This window comes from Hyperolius riggenbachi, chromosome 7 (genome assembly GCF_040937935.1).
Source record: "Hyperolius riggenbachi isolate aHypRig1 chromosome 7, aHypRig1.pri, whole genome shotgun sequence".
Taxonomy (NCBI): Eukaryota; Metazoa; Chordata; class Amphibia; order Anura; family Hyperoliidae; genus Hyperolius; species Hyperolius riggenbachi.
In genome coordinates, this window is record NC_090652.1 from 17,155,793 (window position 1) to 17,172,303 (window position 16,511).

A 16,511-nucleotide genomic window follows, 5' to 3' on the forward strand; every position below is an offset into this window, starting at 1 on the left:
CGAACTGACAGCAACCAATCACCTCCAACAACATCCTACACCTGCACTAAATGGGGCCTGACGTAAGACCTATAACGCATCGAGTCCCATCGACCAATTCTCTTTATAACCCCTTCCCCCAAGCCCCAACGCGACGCCTCAGTAGCCGCCCCAATTCTAAACGAGTGGGAGGCAAACTCTGCATGCGGGAGCCCCAGGGACCCCAGGCATTTTCGGAACACCGCCACAAATTGAAAACGGGACAGAGGAGTCCCGTCTTGATGCGACAAAAACACTGGCGCCTGAGGAGGTCGAGCCGCCAGGAATCGAGAAACACTGCCATAAGGGCACAATGGACCGCCAATTGGGAACAGGGCGACATCACGCCCCCTGCCCAACTGATCGGTTTTAGACCGTTGCAAATGTATGATCACCGAATCGCTGAGCAATGTAACATGCCGAGCGAGGATGCCTCCCACTCCCTTCTTACTACGACTCACTAGCTCTCCAATCCTGAATGCCCCGAAAAAGGCCAAAACAAATGCAGTTGAAAATAAAGCACTCTCATAACTTGAAGAACACAGATCTGGCAAAACGCCCAGCAACCTTTCAAGCAACTGAAACGTCACCGGGCGCCTGGAATCTCTTGTGACCGCCCCTTTTCGATAACCCCTCAATGCCTGCCTAACCCTAAAATCCTTAGTCATATCTAACAGCCCCCTAACCTTAAAACAGAAAGCCATTGCTGCCATCTTTTTCGCCACCGCTGACACTGACACACCCTCCACAAAATTCCTCCCCAAAAAATACAATAGCAGGCACAACCTGTCCTCATCCGACTCACACCCCCCCACTTGCAACACCAAAGCATCCCACGCGTTCCATATCACCGTGTATGCCGCTGATGACGCCTCCGACAACGATCTCCCGATCATACAGGACACGGTCCGAAGGGAATCTTCCACACCGCGGATGGGCAAGGAACCCCACGTTCTTCTGCCGTGGGAGCCGCCGCCCGGAACCTGTCCCACTGAAAGCGAGAAAGCGCATCAGCAATCACATTGTCAACCCCGGGCACATGCACTGCAAACAAATACGTGTTAAGGCGCAAACACTCTAACACCAGTTGCCGTAGCAGGCATATCACCGGCTGGGATGACGCAAAGCAATTATTGATCGCCGAGACCACCCCCATGTTGTCACAATGAAGTCTAACTCGCCTATTCGCCAGCCGCCGCCCCCAGATCTGCAGAGCCACCACTACCGGGAACAATTCCAACAAGACCAAATTGGAAGTGAAACCCGCCTGAATCCATGACACATCCCAGGGAGCCGCGCACCATTGCCCCCCTAAGAAGGCCCCAAAACCTTGCGACCCCGATGCATCGGTAAACAACTCCAACTCTGCATTACTTACCGTGTCCTGCATCCAAAAGGCCTTGCAATTGAACTCCGCGAGAAAAGTTAACCACACCTGCAGATCCGCCCGAAGATCGGCAGTCATCCGGATGCGGTGATGTGGAGCCGCCACCCCTGCCGTCGCCAAAGACAATCGCCTGCAAAATATACGCCCCATGGGCATAATTCTGCAGGCGAAGTTAAGTTTACCCACTAGAGACTGAACCTCCCTCAAGGTCAGTTTCTTGCTCTGAAACGCAAACAAAATGGCCCCCCTCAAGTCATCTACCTTATCCTGGGGGAGCCTGCATTCCATAGCCACCGTATCGATGGTGATGCCCAAAAACTTCAGTGCCGTAACGGGCCCTTCCGTCTTTTCCTCCGCGAGTGGGACCCCAAAACGTTCACAAACATGCCTCATTGTGGCCAACGCGTATGCACAATCCGGCGAATCAACCGAGCCCATGAACAAAAAATCATCCAAATAATGAATGACTGATTGCACACTCGACACGTCCTTCACCACCCACTCCAAAAACCCACTAAACTTCTCAAAAAACGCACAAGACACTGAACAACCCATGGGGAGGCATCTATCTACAAAGTACTCACCTCTCCAGAAACAACCGAGTAAATGAAAACTGGACGGGTGAACCGGCAGCAACCGAAAAGCCGACTCAATATCGGTTTTTGCCAGGCGCGCGCCCCGTCCCAAACGCCTAACCCAAGTCACCGCCGCATCGAAAGAGGTATAAACCACTGACGCGTCGTCGCTCGACAGGCCATCATTAACTGAGGCGCCCCTTGGGAAGGACAGGTGGTGAATCAAGCGGAAGGACCCTGGCTCCTTCTTCGGCACCACCCCGAGAGGTGACACCACCAAATCCCCCAAGGGGCAGGACTGGAAGGGGCCCGCCACACGCCCCGCCTCCACCTCCTTGGCTAACTTTTTGTCCACCACTTCGGGGCGCTCATTAGCGGATTTTAAATTCCTAAAAGGAGGACTACACTGCAACGAGCAGCTACTCGGGATCACAAAACCATCCTGAAAACCTAAACGCAAAAACTCGGCCACCTCCCGACTAGGGAACCTACTTAGAAACCCCGCCATCTCTGCCACCCTCACCGGTGTCGTCCCTCTTGTGGCCAGAATCTGCAGACTTGTTCCTCTTTTGCTTATAGCATCTTGTGGCAGAGTGCGAGCCTCCGCAATTGGAGCACTCATGCTTGAAACGACAGGATTGCCCAAATCGACACGATCCGTCGTTAAACTGCCAACACACTCCTTTTCCTTTATTGGCCAGCTGACCGCCTGAAGACGATTCACTGGCCGCTGTTGGAAAGGACGGAGATGCCCTGGATGGAATCATAAGACGCATCCACAGAGTAATGTCCTTATGATCCCATCGCACCGCAGGTCGATCCGCCTTCGTTTGCCTAAATTGTTCATCATAACGCAACCACGCGTTACCGCCATAAGACCGATGAGCCTCACCTATAGAATCCATATACCCAAAAAGAGCCGAGCAATGCTCCGGCTGTTTCTCCCCAAGCACGCTCGCCAGAATTGAAAACGCCTGAAACCAATTCTGGAAAGTGCGCGGTATCAGTCTATAACGGCGCTCCTCCTCCCTCTTTTTCTCATCTGGCTTCCCTTTGTCAAGATTAAACTTTTCCAGTGGGAGCAGCGAGAATATCTCCACGTACTCCCCCTTCCAAATCCTTTCTTTCACCTCCTGTTTCAAATGAGAACCCAGGAGGCCGTTAAAACACACATACAGCTCCGCATGTGCCGCATCAGCCAGCCGTACCTGGCCCGCCCCATCCGACCTTGCCGCCTCACTCAAAGACCCTTCTGTCTGCACAGCGACCTCTGCCTGCACCCCTGACAACCCCATAACCACCGGTGCCGCCACCTGTACCACCCCTTGAGCTAACGGGATCCCAACTTGAGACGGGGCCCCCAAGAGCGGTAGCAAAGGACCCTGGGCGCCCGCCACCCCCACTCCCAAACCCCCTGACGATGGCCCCCAAGCATTCGCTGGTGATGCTAATGACCCCCCCTGCACTGATGGTGGAGACCCACCCCAACCGGGCACACTTCCCGCTCCCCCAGGGCCTCCCCCGCACATCCCCAACAACAAAGTGGCTAATGCCTTTACAGCAGCTAAGTTGGCCTCACCTGGCTGTTCTGGACGCGAGTCCCCGCCAGCCGTCACTCCGGATCCAATCGCAGAGACTGCCTCCTCCTCGACCCCGGACTCGGCTTCTGAAGCGGAACTGCCCCTGGCCGCCTGGCCACTGGGCCGCCGGTTACGCTGCTCGCCCTGCTGCCTCCTGCTGTCCTGCCGCAACCCGCCTTTCTTCTTAGGAACAGCCGCCCGGCCTCCTGCCTTGCTCTTGTTGCTGGAGCTCCTGTTCCCCCCATGGCCTGAACGGGCCGCCGCCGCAGCAGGTGGGGCGACGCCCGCAGAGTGGGTGTCCTTCTTCTGGGCCCTCTTAGTCTGCCGCGCAGCGCGGGGACTAATGGCCGCATTACCTCCAATCCCATCATCACTCCTGGCTGTAGCGCCCGACGGCCCCTCTCCTGGCGAGTCCTGACGATGGATGGGATTCCTCCCGCCAACCCCCCGTGCTCCATCCGACGTTTTCTTTGCAGGGGGAGGCGGAGGGTCCCTGGAGGGGCTCCCTGCACGTCGCTGAGCTCTGCCTTGAGGCTCAGGACTGAGCCGATCTGGTGGGCGGGAAGTCCTTCTCTCACTGTCCTGTGAGGTCGGAGCGCTGGTCGCCGCAGCCGCAGCAGTCCCTTCAGGCGCCCCAGCCCCCGCAGCCCCGTTCACACCCATAGCTGCTAGCTGCAACTGGACCCAGGATGGGCCCCGGGATGCCGCCTCTGCCCGGATTCTGGAGACCAGCTCCTCTAAATTCTCCATGGCTGCTCCTACGTGCGGGCGTTCAGTCTCCAGCTTCTTTCCCCGGCGCTCTCCGAAGCTGACTGACCCGCCCCCTTCCCCTGCCGCCTTACCCACACTCACGCGCGCCACGCGACCATTAACCCCGCCCCCCGCCAAGATTAACCCCCACCCTGCCGGGAAGACGGCTACCCTGTCATGCCGTGCCCTGCGCAGTCGCGTGCTCCGCTCCAGGCCCTTACTTACTTGTATAATTTCTTCTCTTCCTTGTTACTATCACTATGTTCCCTATATGCACTGTGGGGTTGTCATGAAAAGTAATTTCGTTGTGTTACACAATGACAATAAAGGGCTTGAATCTTGAATTTAAGCCATGTTTTTTGGTAAATTACCAAACTTTAACCGCACCTGTGAAAATCTTTATGAATAAGATTAAAAAAAAAGTCTACAATTCTGAATGCTGTATTTTACCAAACTGATTTTTTTTTAATCGAAAAAGCCAATTATGAATTTAAGCCACTGTATAAATCAGCCCTAAGGTGGGAGTTTCTGAATGATATGTGCTCAAGGGTACTGTTGCCAAGGTTGCAGAAGAGACCAACTTAAAGCGGACCTGAACTCAGAACTTCCTCTCTGCTCTAAAAGATACGCAATCGCATAATAACCTTCAGACTGTGGATTGGGGGCCCAGGGGCTGCACCACACTACCAAAAACAGGCCTTTGGGTATTACCGTATTAGTTTGCGGTAATCCCCTTCTGGCTCACGTCCAAACAGGAAGTGACGCTCGCTTGCAGTCACTTCCTTTCTCAGAAATACGAAAGTGCACAGAAGCATATTGTAAAAATATGATTCCCCGCATGCACGACATCATTTTTTAAACTCCTGCGTCGCCATAGACTTACATGATTTCTGGTCCGCCACACATTGCTGCAGGTCATCGTAGAGGTCGCACGGCAATGTTGATATGCGCTTGCGATAGATCGTTGACTATCAGCGCACCACAGCGCATGCTATATGAAAGCACCCATAGGCTTTCATTAGCATATTGGTGAGGTGCATTAAAATGATCCACCGCACCGCAGCAGTGTCAAAGGCGCCTTAAAGAAAAACATCTTTGTTACAGCTGATACAAATACTGCAATAAATCTGCTGTGTGTACTTTCTGCTCTCATGGAAGCAGGCATAGGGTTAACCTCCTGTGTTTACCATTTAGTTGCTCTGCCATGGCAGTCAGCTGACACAGCTGAGTGATCAAATTACAACTTGTGATTAATCATTAGATGAGATGGAATAAAAGAGGCTAAATGTTTTTCTTCTGTCCTGTTCAAGAGTTCTGGTACACTTAGTTTCAAAAAAATTTTTATTAAGTAGCAACAAAAACATATGAAGACATATAAGAGCATATAAAGATTTTCGTAAATATGAGTTGTACATAGTTAGGGTTAGGAATAACAGAAATAACAGTTTCCAGAGCAAGAGTTCTGGTACACTTAAACCTTAGAGCTAGTAGCTGAATGTAAACTGAAATGGAATGTCTATGGAATCGGGATATGTGGAACCAACAATCTTTGGGTTGTTTTTTGTTTTGTTTTTAGTGGGGGGAGGGGGGATTTGAGAAGCAATGCGAATCTGCTGGCTCCATGTGACTTTGAACCAACACCCCTCTAAAATGTGCAGGCTGTATGCCCAGCCTCTTCAGAGCACTGAAGAAGCCTTCCACTTGGCGGATCGTGATAGCGGTGGTAAGGGGACACGTGGAGGCATCCTTCTGTGGGACCTTTCATACTTCACTGCACTTTGGCTGTGGTATTTTGACTATGTTATTTCCTCATTCCTATTCCTTGCACTGCACTTTGGTTATTCATTTAACCACTTCGCTGCCCGGGTACAGTATATCTACACCCCTTTTAACTTAATTTCCCCGCCCGGGGCATAGATTTACGCACCCCCACTCATGCACGCCGCTGTCCCCTCTCACCTGGAGCTCAATGAAAGGGAACACAGTTCCCGTTCTTGATCTAAGTCCCTGCAGCAATGATCGGCTACTTCCAGGAGAAGCTGCGCGATCATTGTGAAAAAAAAAAGTTTCCCATCCTCACTACACTTCCTGTAAGCATACTTACTATGCTTACAGGACCATTCACAAAAATTACTGTGGCCATCTTGTGGCCAAATAGTAAGACTACAGTCAAAAGCATTTTTTATATACAAATACATATTTTTGCATTTTTACTTTTTTAAAACACATTACCTCCCACACTCCCCAATTGTTAACAATTTTTTTTTTGTAAAAAATAAAAATAAAAAATTGACAAAAAACAAAACAAAAACATAAATAGTTACCTTAGGGACTGAACTCTAAAGCAGTATTGTCACTATAAAAATCAAATTTCAACAGGAACTGGTCTGAGTGTATGAAGTGATAAAGATGCTAATCCTGCACTTAAAACTTGCAAAACATTTTCTGCTGTTATGGTATGGAGTTATAACATACTTTAGGAGCACTGGCCCTAGTGCCAAACAGTTAAATGCTGGGAGTTCTTTTTATCTATAATATATTCCTCCTCTTCCATTTATTTCCCTGCCTAGCTGTTTATCAGAAACACCCTCTGATCACTTGTGTTTACAAGCAAGGCTGAGGTGACTCAGTGATTGGATGTGTAAATAGAAAAAAGACAGTGCAGTTGTTATGGCCCATACTCACGGGCTACAATTGTCGCCGCAACCACGTGGCATGCGCGTGTATGAGGCGCGCACCCCGAACCGTCGCTCGTCGCTGCGGTCAATCGCATGGCAACAGTTGCCGCCGCAACTGTCGCTAGTCCGCGTGAGTATGCGGACTAGCGACAGCCACCAATAAAGAATTCACGGCGCTTCCGGCGGCGGGGGGGAGGAACGTCGGCGACAGCTTCTGTCGCTTCAGTAATCCCTCTTCCGCGTGTGTATGCGGAGGGACCTGGCAACTAGCTGTCGCCGAACGGTCGCGCACACGCTCCCGTGTGCGGGCGACAGGGCACAAAAGTAGCCCGTGAGTATGGGCCATTAGTATACACCTCAGTGGGATTGTCTGAAGACTCTGGGAGGAGGGCAGCTAATGAATACACAATGAGCAAGAGAGGGGAGGGGGAAAACAAGAGTCAGGGAGGATATGATGTCAGCATTAACTTGGCAAGATGGCCACTGCCTAGAATAGGATTTTCTGCTTTTCCTTTATAAAATTCATAGGAATGATTACGTGGATAGCACAATACATCTGTTATGTAAGTAGAAGTAGTATTTATCTACTTATGTGTTTTTTTTATTTCTAGGTTAGCATAGGTGTCGCTTGTTCTTTAAATATCTATGTAAAGAGGGTATAACACTGTTACTTTATAAACTATGGGCTAGTAATTAGGGATGGATGCAAAACTGAAAAATGCACCTTTATTTCCAAATAAAATATTGGCGCCAAACATTGTGATAGGGACATAATTTAAATGGTGTAATAACCAAGTCAAATGGGAAAATAAATTACATGGATTTTAATTATGGTAGCATGCATTATTTAAAAACTATAATGGCCAAAAACTGAAAAATGATTTTTTTTCCAATTTTTTCCTATTTTCCAATTAAAACACACTTAGAATAAAATAATTCTTGGCATAGTGTCCCACCTAAAGAAAGCCTAATTGGTGGCGAAAAAAACAAGATATAGTTATTTCATTGTGATAAGTAGAGATAAAGTTATTGCCAAAACTATGTAACTATGTAAATGAATGGAAGGAGAGCTGAAAGGTGAAAATTGCTTGGATGCTGAAGGGGTAAAACCCCTCAGTTGGGAAGTGGTTAATCTCCTTCCGGAGTCTGGTCTTGGCATTAGCACCAGCACTTTGATTGATTGTGCCTATATCAGTCTGGTACAGTGTTTTTGAGGTATTTTTTACCTGGTTTTTCTTCGGTGCTGTTTGTATTTTGATATAAACTCTCAGTGTAGCATTATTTCTTATTTATGATGGTGCTAAACCATTTCTTTGTGTACCTGTTCTCTGTAAAGATAATTTCTAGCAGCATTATATGACATAAAACCTTTGCGTCTCCCGTCTATATTTATGCCAACTGTATCATAAAACGGAATTTCCCTGCAACCTCGGCCAAGAAAAGTACATCTTTTGCTTATTCACTTCTACATGTTTTTTTCCAAATTCCAACCACTCCCTGGTTCAAGTTTTTCTGGTTTTTCACCGATAGAATAAACATCAAAGTGAAAATGAAACGATTTGTATTCGTTATTTGAACAACGCAATAGCTGCAGTTCTACAACTTTCATATACCGTAGGCCTTAGTTCTGCTGTATTTTGTTGCTTATGGGACTTTGCATTCTGAAACAATGTCAAAAGAACCTCAACGGAACCTTGAAGCCCTACGAGCCCGAATTAAGGAAGATGGCTCTGCGGTGGCCCTGCAACTGTTCGGGATGACGGGACACGGCAAATCATCACTTATCAACTCGTGTGTCTGTGTGCTGAAAAACATACAGTACCATAATATTGCTGGAGCTGGGAGATCTGATGGTGGCATGTCAAATAAAAGAGAAGAACACAAATTAACTAAGTCCCTGATAATTATCGACAACCGTGGTTTTCGGAAGATGATGCCACAAGAGATTGCAGAGGCTTGTGCTCAGATAAGTAAGTGTCGCATACTGTTACACAGGAATACAATGTGGCTGATTGTTTCTCTAAATCTGCTGGTAGATATATTGTGATTGAATAACCCCTTCAAGTGATTTTCCAACCTCAGTGAACAGTAAAAGAAACTGGATTGCACTGGAGGTCATAGATAATCCAGCAAACGTGGCCTGTTTTTTTTTTTTTCAAAAACATTTTTTAACATTGTCTGCTATTTTGGTGGCAAAAGCTTGCAGTCCTTGTATGAGTAACATCAGAAATAGTCAGGATTGAGTTAGAATTTGTACCATAAAAGTTAATCTGAAGTAAAATCTAAAAGAAAAGAAAACAGATGCTCACCTAAGGAGAGGGGAGGCTCTGGGTCCTATAGAGCCTTCTCGTTCTCCTGACGATCTCCTTGTTCCCCCGCAGGCTTAATCGTTTAAACCTTCTGCCTCGGGTGAGTTCAGCAGTTTGAAGCGCTCAGGCTTCCGAAGACCAATTGCTCTGTACTGCGCACACCCGAACACTGCCAAATAATCCCCAACCCGGAAGAAGGCAGTCCACGGCCAAATGGGGAGACTGCGGGGAAAAGGAGACACCGGTAGGAGAACGGGAAGACTCCACAGGACCCAGAGCCTTCCCTCTCCTTAGGTAAGTATCTGTTTTTTTTTTTTCTTTTAAATTTTACTTCAGACTATCTTCAAGTTGGTCAGAGAGGGATCTATCTGAATGAATCCCTCCAAACACTACACACAGATTTTCAACAGATTTCAGCATGAAATCTATCCGTTCCTCTGTCTGTCTGGCTCCACTGTCACTAGAGGCTGAGAGACAGGAAGAGGAGGAAATAGACAGACAGAGAGGAGGAGGGAGGATGAGACAGGCTGACCTTTTGGATTGGTTGGTGAGTCCACACACACAATACAATTTTGATTGTACTGTATGTACAATCGATACAATATGCAATCTTGTATTGCGATCAGGTTGCTGTCAGAAATTTTCTTTAGTGCGCAAATATGCAAATCTAACTGTAGCTAGTCCAGAAAATAACAATATCAATAAAAATGGTTATGGTGACGTTCTCTGCAGAGATATTCATAACAAGCCAATCAATAAACAATTATTTAATTGTTTATTTTAAAATAAAGTAATGCATAAAACCGAGTACAGAAATTGTTTTAAAAAAATGGGGAATAAAGTGGATTCAGTCTGACAAGTCTTTTAGAATTACCGTGTCCTTTTGGAATTGTAAATTCAAACAGAGGTTAGAAAGTTCTGCGAGTAATAGCGCTCTCGCCTTGCAGCACTGAGTCCCCGGTTTGAATCCCAGCCAGGTCTGGACAACATCTGCAAGGAGTGTGTATGTTCTCCCCGTGTCGGTTTGGGTTTCCTTTGGGCAGTCTGGTTTCCTCTCCCATCCCAAAAACATACAGATAAGTTAATTGGCTTCACCCTAAAAAATTGGACCTAGACTACAATACATGCACTACACGATACACACATAGACATATGACTTTGGTAGGGATTGTGAGCCCCTCTGAGGGACAGTTAGTGATAAGACAGTATATTCTGTACAGCGCTGCGTAATATGCTGGTGCTATATAAATACAGTGGAAAGCGAAAATTTGGGTAACCTTGTTAATCGGCATGATTTTCCTGTATAAATCGTTGGTTGTTACGATAAAAAATGTCAGTTAAATATATCATATAGGAGGCACACACAGTGATATTTGAGAAGTGAAATTAAGTTTATTGGATTTACAGAAAGTGCGCAATAATTGTTTAAACAAAATTAGGCAGGTGCATAAATTTGGGCACCACAAAAAAGAAATTAAATCAATATTTAGTAGATCCTCCTTTTGCAGAAATTACAGCCTCTAAATGCTTCTTGTAGGTTCCGTTGAGAGTCTGAATATTCTGGTTAAAGGTATTTTGGACCATTCCTCTTTACAAAACATCTCTATATTGAGATATTGGATTGATGGCTTCCGAGCATGGACAGCTCTCTTTAACTCACACCACAGATTTTCAAATTATATTCAGGTCCGGGGACTGAGATGGCCATTCCAGAACGTTTTATTTGTTTATTTGCATGAATGCCTTAGTGGATTTTGAGCAGTGTTTAGGGCTGTTGTCTTGTTGAAAGATCCAGCCCCGGCACAGCTTCAGCTTTGCCATTGATTCCTGGGCATTGGTCTCCAGAATCTGCTGTTATTGAGTGGAATCCATGTATCCCTCAACTTTGACAAGATTCCCAGTCCCTGCACTGGCCACACAGCCCCACAGCATGATGGAACCTACTAGGTAGAAGGTGTTTTTCTTGGAATGATGTGTTTTTTTCACGCCATGCATAATGCCCCTTGTTATGCCCACATAACTAAATTTTAGTTTCATCAGTCCACAGCACCTTATTCCAAAATGAAGCTGGCTTGTCCAAATGTGCTTTAGCATATCTCAAACTGCTCTGTTTGTGCGGTGGGCAGAGAAAAGGCTCACTCTCACATACAGCATCTCCTTGTGTAAAGTGTGCCGAATGGTTGAACGATGCACAGTGACTCCATCTGCAGCAAGATGATGTTGTAGGACTTTGGTGCTGGTCTGTGGGCTCTCTCTGACTGTTCTCACCATTCGTCGCTTCTGTTTATCCAAGATTTTTCTTGGTCTGCCACTTCGAGCCTTAACTTGAACTGAACCTGTGGTCTTCCATTTCCTCAATATGTTCCTAACTGTGGAAACAGACAGCTGAAATCTCTGAGACAGCTTTCTGTATCCTTTCCCTAAATCATGATGGTGAACAATCTGTCTTCAGGCCATTTAAGAGTTGTTTTGAGACCCCTATTTAGCTACTCTTCAGAGAAAATAAAAAGAGGAGGGAAACTTACAGGGAAACAGACCCCCTAAAATACTCTCTCATAATTGGATTCACCTGTATATGTAGGTCAGGGGTCACTTAGCTTACCAAGCCAATTTGAGTTCCTGTAATCAGGGCCGGCGCTACCATAGAGGCAAAGGAGGCAGCTGCCCCAGGGCCCCAGAGCTTGTAGGGGCCCCCAGTGGCTACAAGAGGAAAAAAAATTCAAATCGACCTTAAACTTTTTGAGAAAATTGATTTTAAAGTTTCAAAGGAAAAAAAAATACACATTTAAAAATCAGCCGACTTTAATGGTTAATAGCAAATCCATCTTAAAATTCTAGAAACCCTAAATTTGCAGGATATGTTAAGGAGATCATTGGGAATAAGAGGAAAAAAACAATTTTTCAAAAAGACATTATAGTTTTTGAGAAAATCAATTTTAAATATTCAAAGGAAAAAAGTATACTTTTAAATGCGGTAAATGTCACTTTTAGTACCTAACAGTAGTGTAATTTTACATGTATCAAAAGAAAGAGCAATACATTTCCTGACAGGGTTTCCAGGGGGTCCATACGCAGCCGTAGCGCTTTGGCTAGTGTTGGGCGAACATCTAGATGTTCGGGTTCGGGCCGAACAGGCCGAACATGGCCGCGATGTTCGGGTGTTCGACCCGAACTCCGAACATAATGGAAGTCAATGGGGACCCGAACTTTTGTGCTTTGTAAAGCCTCCTTACATGCTACATACCCCAAATTTACAGGGTATGTGCACCTTGGGAGTGGGTACAAGAGGGAAAAAAATTTAGCAAAAAGAGCTTATAGTTTTTGAGAAAATTGATTGTAAAGTTTCAAAGGAAAAATTGTCTTTTAAATGCTGAAAATGTCATGTTTCTTTGCACAGGTAACATGGTTTTTACCGCCAGGCAGTCATAAATGTAATAAAGAGAAGAGGTTCCATAAACAGGGACCGGTAACGCTAACCCAGCAGCAGCAGCAGCACACGTGATGGAACAGGAGGAGGCGCAGGAGGAGAAGGCCACGCTTTTTGAGACACAACAACCCAGGCCTTGCATGAGGACAAGAAGCGTGCGGATAGCATGCTTTTTACCGCCATGCAGTCATAAATGTAATAAAGATAAGAGGTTCAATAAACAGGGACCGGTAACGCTAACCCAGCAGCAGCAGCAGCACACGTGATGGAACAGGAGGAGGCGCAGGAGGAGAAGGCCACGCTTTTTGAGACACAACAACCCAGGCCTTGCATGAGGACAAGAAGCGTGCGGATATAGCAGCAATGCTTTTTGCCGCCATGCAGTCATAAATGTAATAAAGAGAAGAGGCTCAATAAACAGGGACCGGTAACGCTAACCCAGCAGCAGCAGCAGCACAGAGCACACGTGACGGAACAGGAGGAGGCGCAGGAGGAGAAGGCCACGCTTTGAGACACAACAACCCAGGCCTTGCATGAGGACAAGAAGCGTGCAGATAGCATGCTTTTTACCGCCATGCAGTCATAAATGTAATAAAGATAAGAGGTTCAATAAACAGGGACCGGTAACGCTAACCCAGCAGCAGCAGCAGCAGCACAGAGCACACATGATGGAACAGGAGGAGGCGCAGGAGGAGAAGGCTACGCTTTGAGACACAACAACCCAGGCCTTGCATGAGGACAAGAAGCGTGCGGATATAGCAATGCTTTTTGCCGCCATGCAGTCATAAATGTAATACAGATGAGAGGTTCAATAAACAGGGACCGGTAACGCTAACCCAGCAGCAGCAGCAGCACAGAGCACACGTGATGGAACAGGAGGAGGCGCAGGAGGAGAAGGCCACGCTTTTTGAGACGCAACCCAGGCCTTGCATGAGGACAAAAAGCGTGCGGATATAGCAATGCTTTTTGCCGCCATGCAGTCATAAATGTAATACAGATGAGAGGTTCAATAAACAGGGACCGGTAACGCTAACCCAGCAGCAGCAGCAGCACAGAGCACACGTGATGGAACAGGAGGAGGCGCAGGAGGAGAAGGCCACGCTTTTTGAGACGCAACCCAGGCCTTGCATGAGGACAAAAAGCGTGCGGATATAGCAATGCTTTTTGCCGCCATGCAGTCATAAATGTAATACAGATGAGAGGTTCCATAAACAGGGACCGGAAACGCTAACCCAGCAGCAGCAGCACACGTGATGGAACAGGAGCAGGCGCAGGAGGAGAAGGCCATGCTTTTTGAGACACAACAACCCAGGCCTTGCATGAGGACAAAAAGCGTGCGGATATAGCAGCAATGCTTTTTGCCGCCATGCAGTCATAAATGTAATACAGATGAGAGGTTCAATAAACAGGGACCGGAAACGCTAAACCATCCCAGATGTTCATTGGTCATGTTACTTGGTTGGGGTCCTGGAGTGTTGCGTAGTCATTTCCAATCCAGGATTGATTCATTTTAATTTGAGTCAGACGGTCTGCATTTTCTGTGGAGAGGCGGATACGTGAACCTTGCAGGCAACGGCATTCTTCAAGCTTCGGGTTATTTTGCTGACCACGTGCTCATGCAACTCAGGCACTGCAGAGCGCGCAAAGTGGTAGCGGCTGGGAACCACGTAACGTGGGATGGCCACTGACATCATGCCCTTGAAGCTGTTTGTCTCCACCACTCGATATGGCAGCATTTCGCAGGCCAGAAGCTTGGCTATGCTGGCTCTTACTGCCACGGCCCGGGGGTCATTTGCTGGCAATTTCCTCTTGCGCTCAAACATCTCCGAGACAGACAACTGAACCGTAGGGCTGCACAACGAAGGGCTGTTGGTTGTTGTGTTTGATGAACACTGGGAGACCTCAAGAGCACTACTCCGGAAAGTGACAGTGTCAGCGTCATCTGATTTTTTGGAATGTTTTGAACCACGCAATGGCTGGGCTACTGCTGCTGCTGAGGCGGGTCTGGTGGTGAGTCTGGTGAACCCAAGGGAGGCAGTGTTGCTGGTGGTACCCTGTCCTGCCGCGTTTGCCCACAGAGTGGGATGTTTGGATAGCATGTGGCGGCTCATGCTGGTGGTGGAGAGGTTGTTAATACTTTTCCCCCTGCTCAGGCGGGTCTTGCACACCTTGCAAATCGCCATGGTAACATCCTCAGTGCAGTCTTCAAAGAAAGCCCAGAATTTGGAGCACCTGCCTTGCTGGCGATTTCTGTTTGCGCCTCTTTTGCCTCTCACTTGAACTTCCACGCTTGTGGTGCCTGAAATTGCGCGCCGCCTACCTTGTGGCACAAGGCGAACTCGTGCAGCAGTGGGTTCTTCAACAGACTCATCTGTGCTGCTGCTACGACGGCGATGTTCTCGTTCACAAACAAAATCTGGGTCTATGTCCACATTGTCCATACCCTCCTCTTCCATCTCCTCAAACTCGTCATATGTCATTGTGGGGGGCCGCCGCCGTGGAGTACAGCTCCCCAGCACAACCGTCAGGGGAAACACCTCTTCCCTTGCCCCTCCCTCTTTCACCGGATTTCTTCCTCATTTCACTTATCCTTACAGTACACGCTGACTGGCAGCAGTACAGTGGCAGTACAGAAATGCTATACAGTGGTGGGTGAGCGGTGTACCACTATTGCCAGCAGCGACACAGAGCACAATGCTATACAGTGGCGGGTGAGCGGTGTACTACTGTTCCCAGCAGACAAAGAGTGGCAGTAAACACAATGCTATATAGTGTGGCTGAGCCGTGTACACAGAGTGGCAGTAAACACAATGCTATATAGTCTGCTATATAGTCACCCCGAACGGGGTGATGTTCTGCAGCACCCGAACAGTGGCGAACACTGTTCGCCCAACACTACTGGGAACGCAGATTTTAGTACCTAAACACACGATACAACATGTTTTCCGGGGTCGGACTCTGAGGCACATACAGATGGTCCCGATCATCATCCTCATCATACAACTCTTCTCCTGAGTCTGACCCACCCACCACCTCTGCCACCCCAACATCCCCAGACACAGTCACAGACCCCTCATCGTCCTCAACATTAACTTGGGATGCTGGCCTGAGCCCGACCTCCTCCTCCACATCAGGCCCCATCATCCCCTCAATGGCAGCCCTCATTAATCGCTCTGGCGCCGGACCGATGGACACAACGTTCTCCTCCGGGGAGGGCTGCTGCTGACCACTGGCTGCTGGGGTGGATGTTATAGCTTGCGTGGGGCGTTGGCTGTTGCTGTTGTTGGGAGTGCTGCTCACAGCGGAGGTCTCTGAGGAACTCATGGTGAGCTCATATAGTGGTTGACGGTGAGTGGAGTATTACTGATCCCAGCAATATACACACTGACTGGCAGAGTACGCAATGCTATATAGTCTGGCTGAGCCGTGTACACAGAGTGGCAGTGAACAATGCTATATAGTCTGGCTGAGCGGTGTACACAGAGTGGCAGTACACACAATGCTATATAGTCTGGCTGAGCCATGTACACAGAGTGGCAGTAAACAATGGTATATAGTCTGGCTGAGCGGTGTACACAGAGTGTCAGTAAACAATGGTATATAGTCTGGCTGAGCGGTGTACACAGAGTGTCAGTAAACAATGGTATATAGTCTGGCTGAGCGGTGTACACAGAGTGTCAGTAAACAATGGTATATAGTCTGGCTGAGCGGTGTACACCGAGTGTCAGTAAACAATGGTATATAGTCTGGCTGAGCGGTGTACACAGAGTGTCAGTAAACAATGGTA

The 16,511-nt window shown here is 47.7% G+C and overlaps 1 protein-coding gene across 1 annotated transcript in view; it reads left to right on the forward strand.

The window, feature by feature from the left end:
• Positions 1–8,628: 8,628 nt before the first annotated feature.
• The window catches only part of LOC137525396 (uncharacterized), a 119,316-nt gene continuing 111,433 nt past the window's right edge, over positions 8,629–16,511 (forward strand). The window contains exon 1 of the mRNA XM_068246473.1: positions 8,629–8,958. Within this exon, the coding sequence (XP_068102574.1) occupies positions 8,658–8,958 (301 nt within the window). The 5' untranslated portion in view covers positions 8,629–8,657. The remainder of the gene's footprint in view (positions 8,959–16,511) is intronic.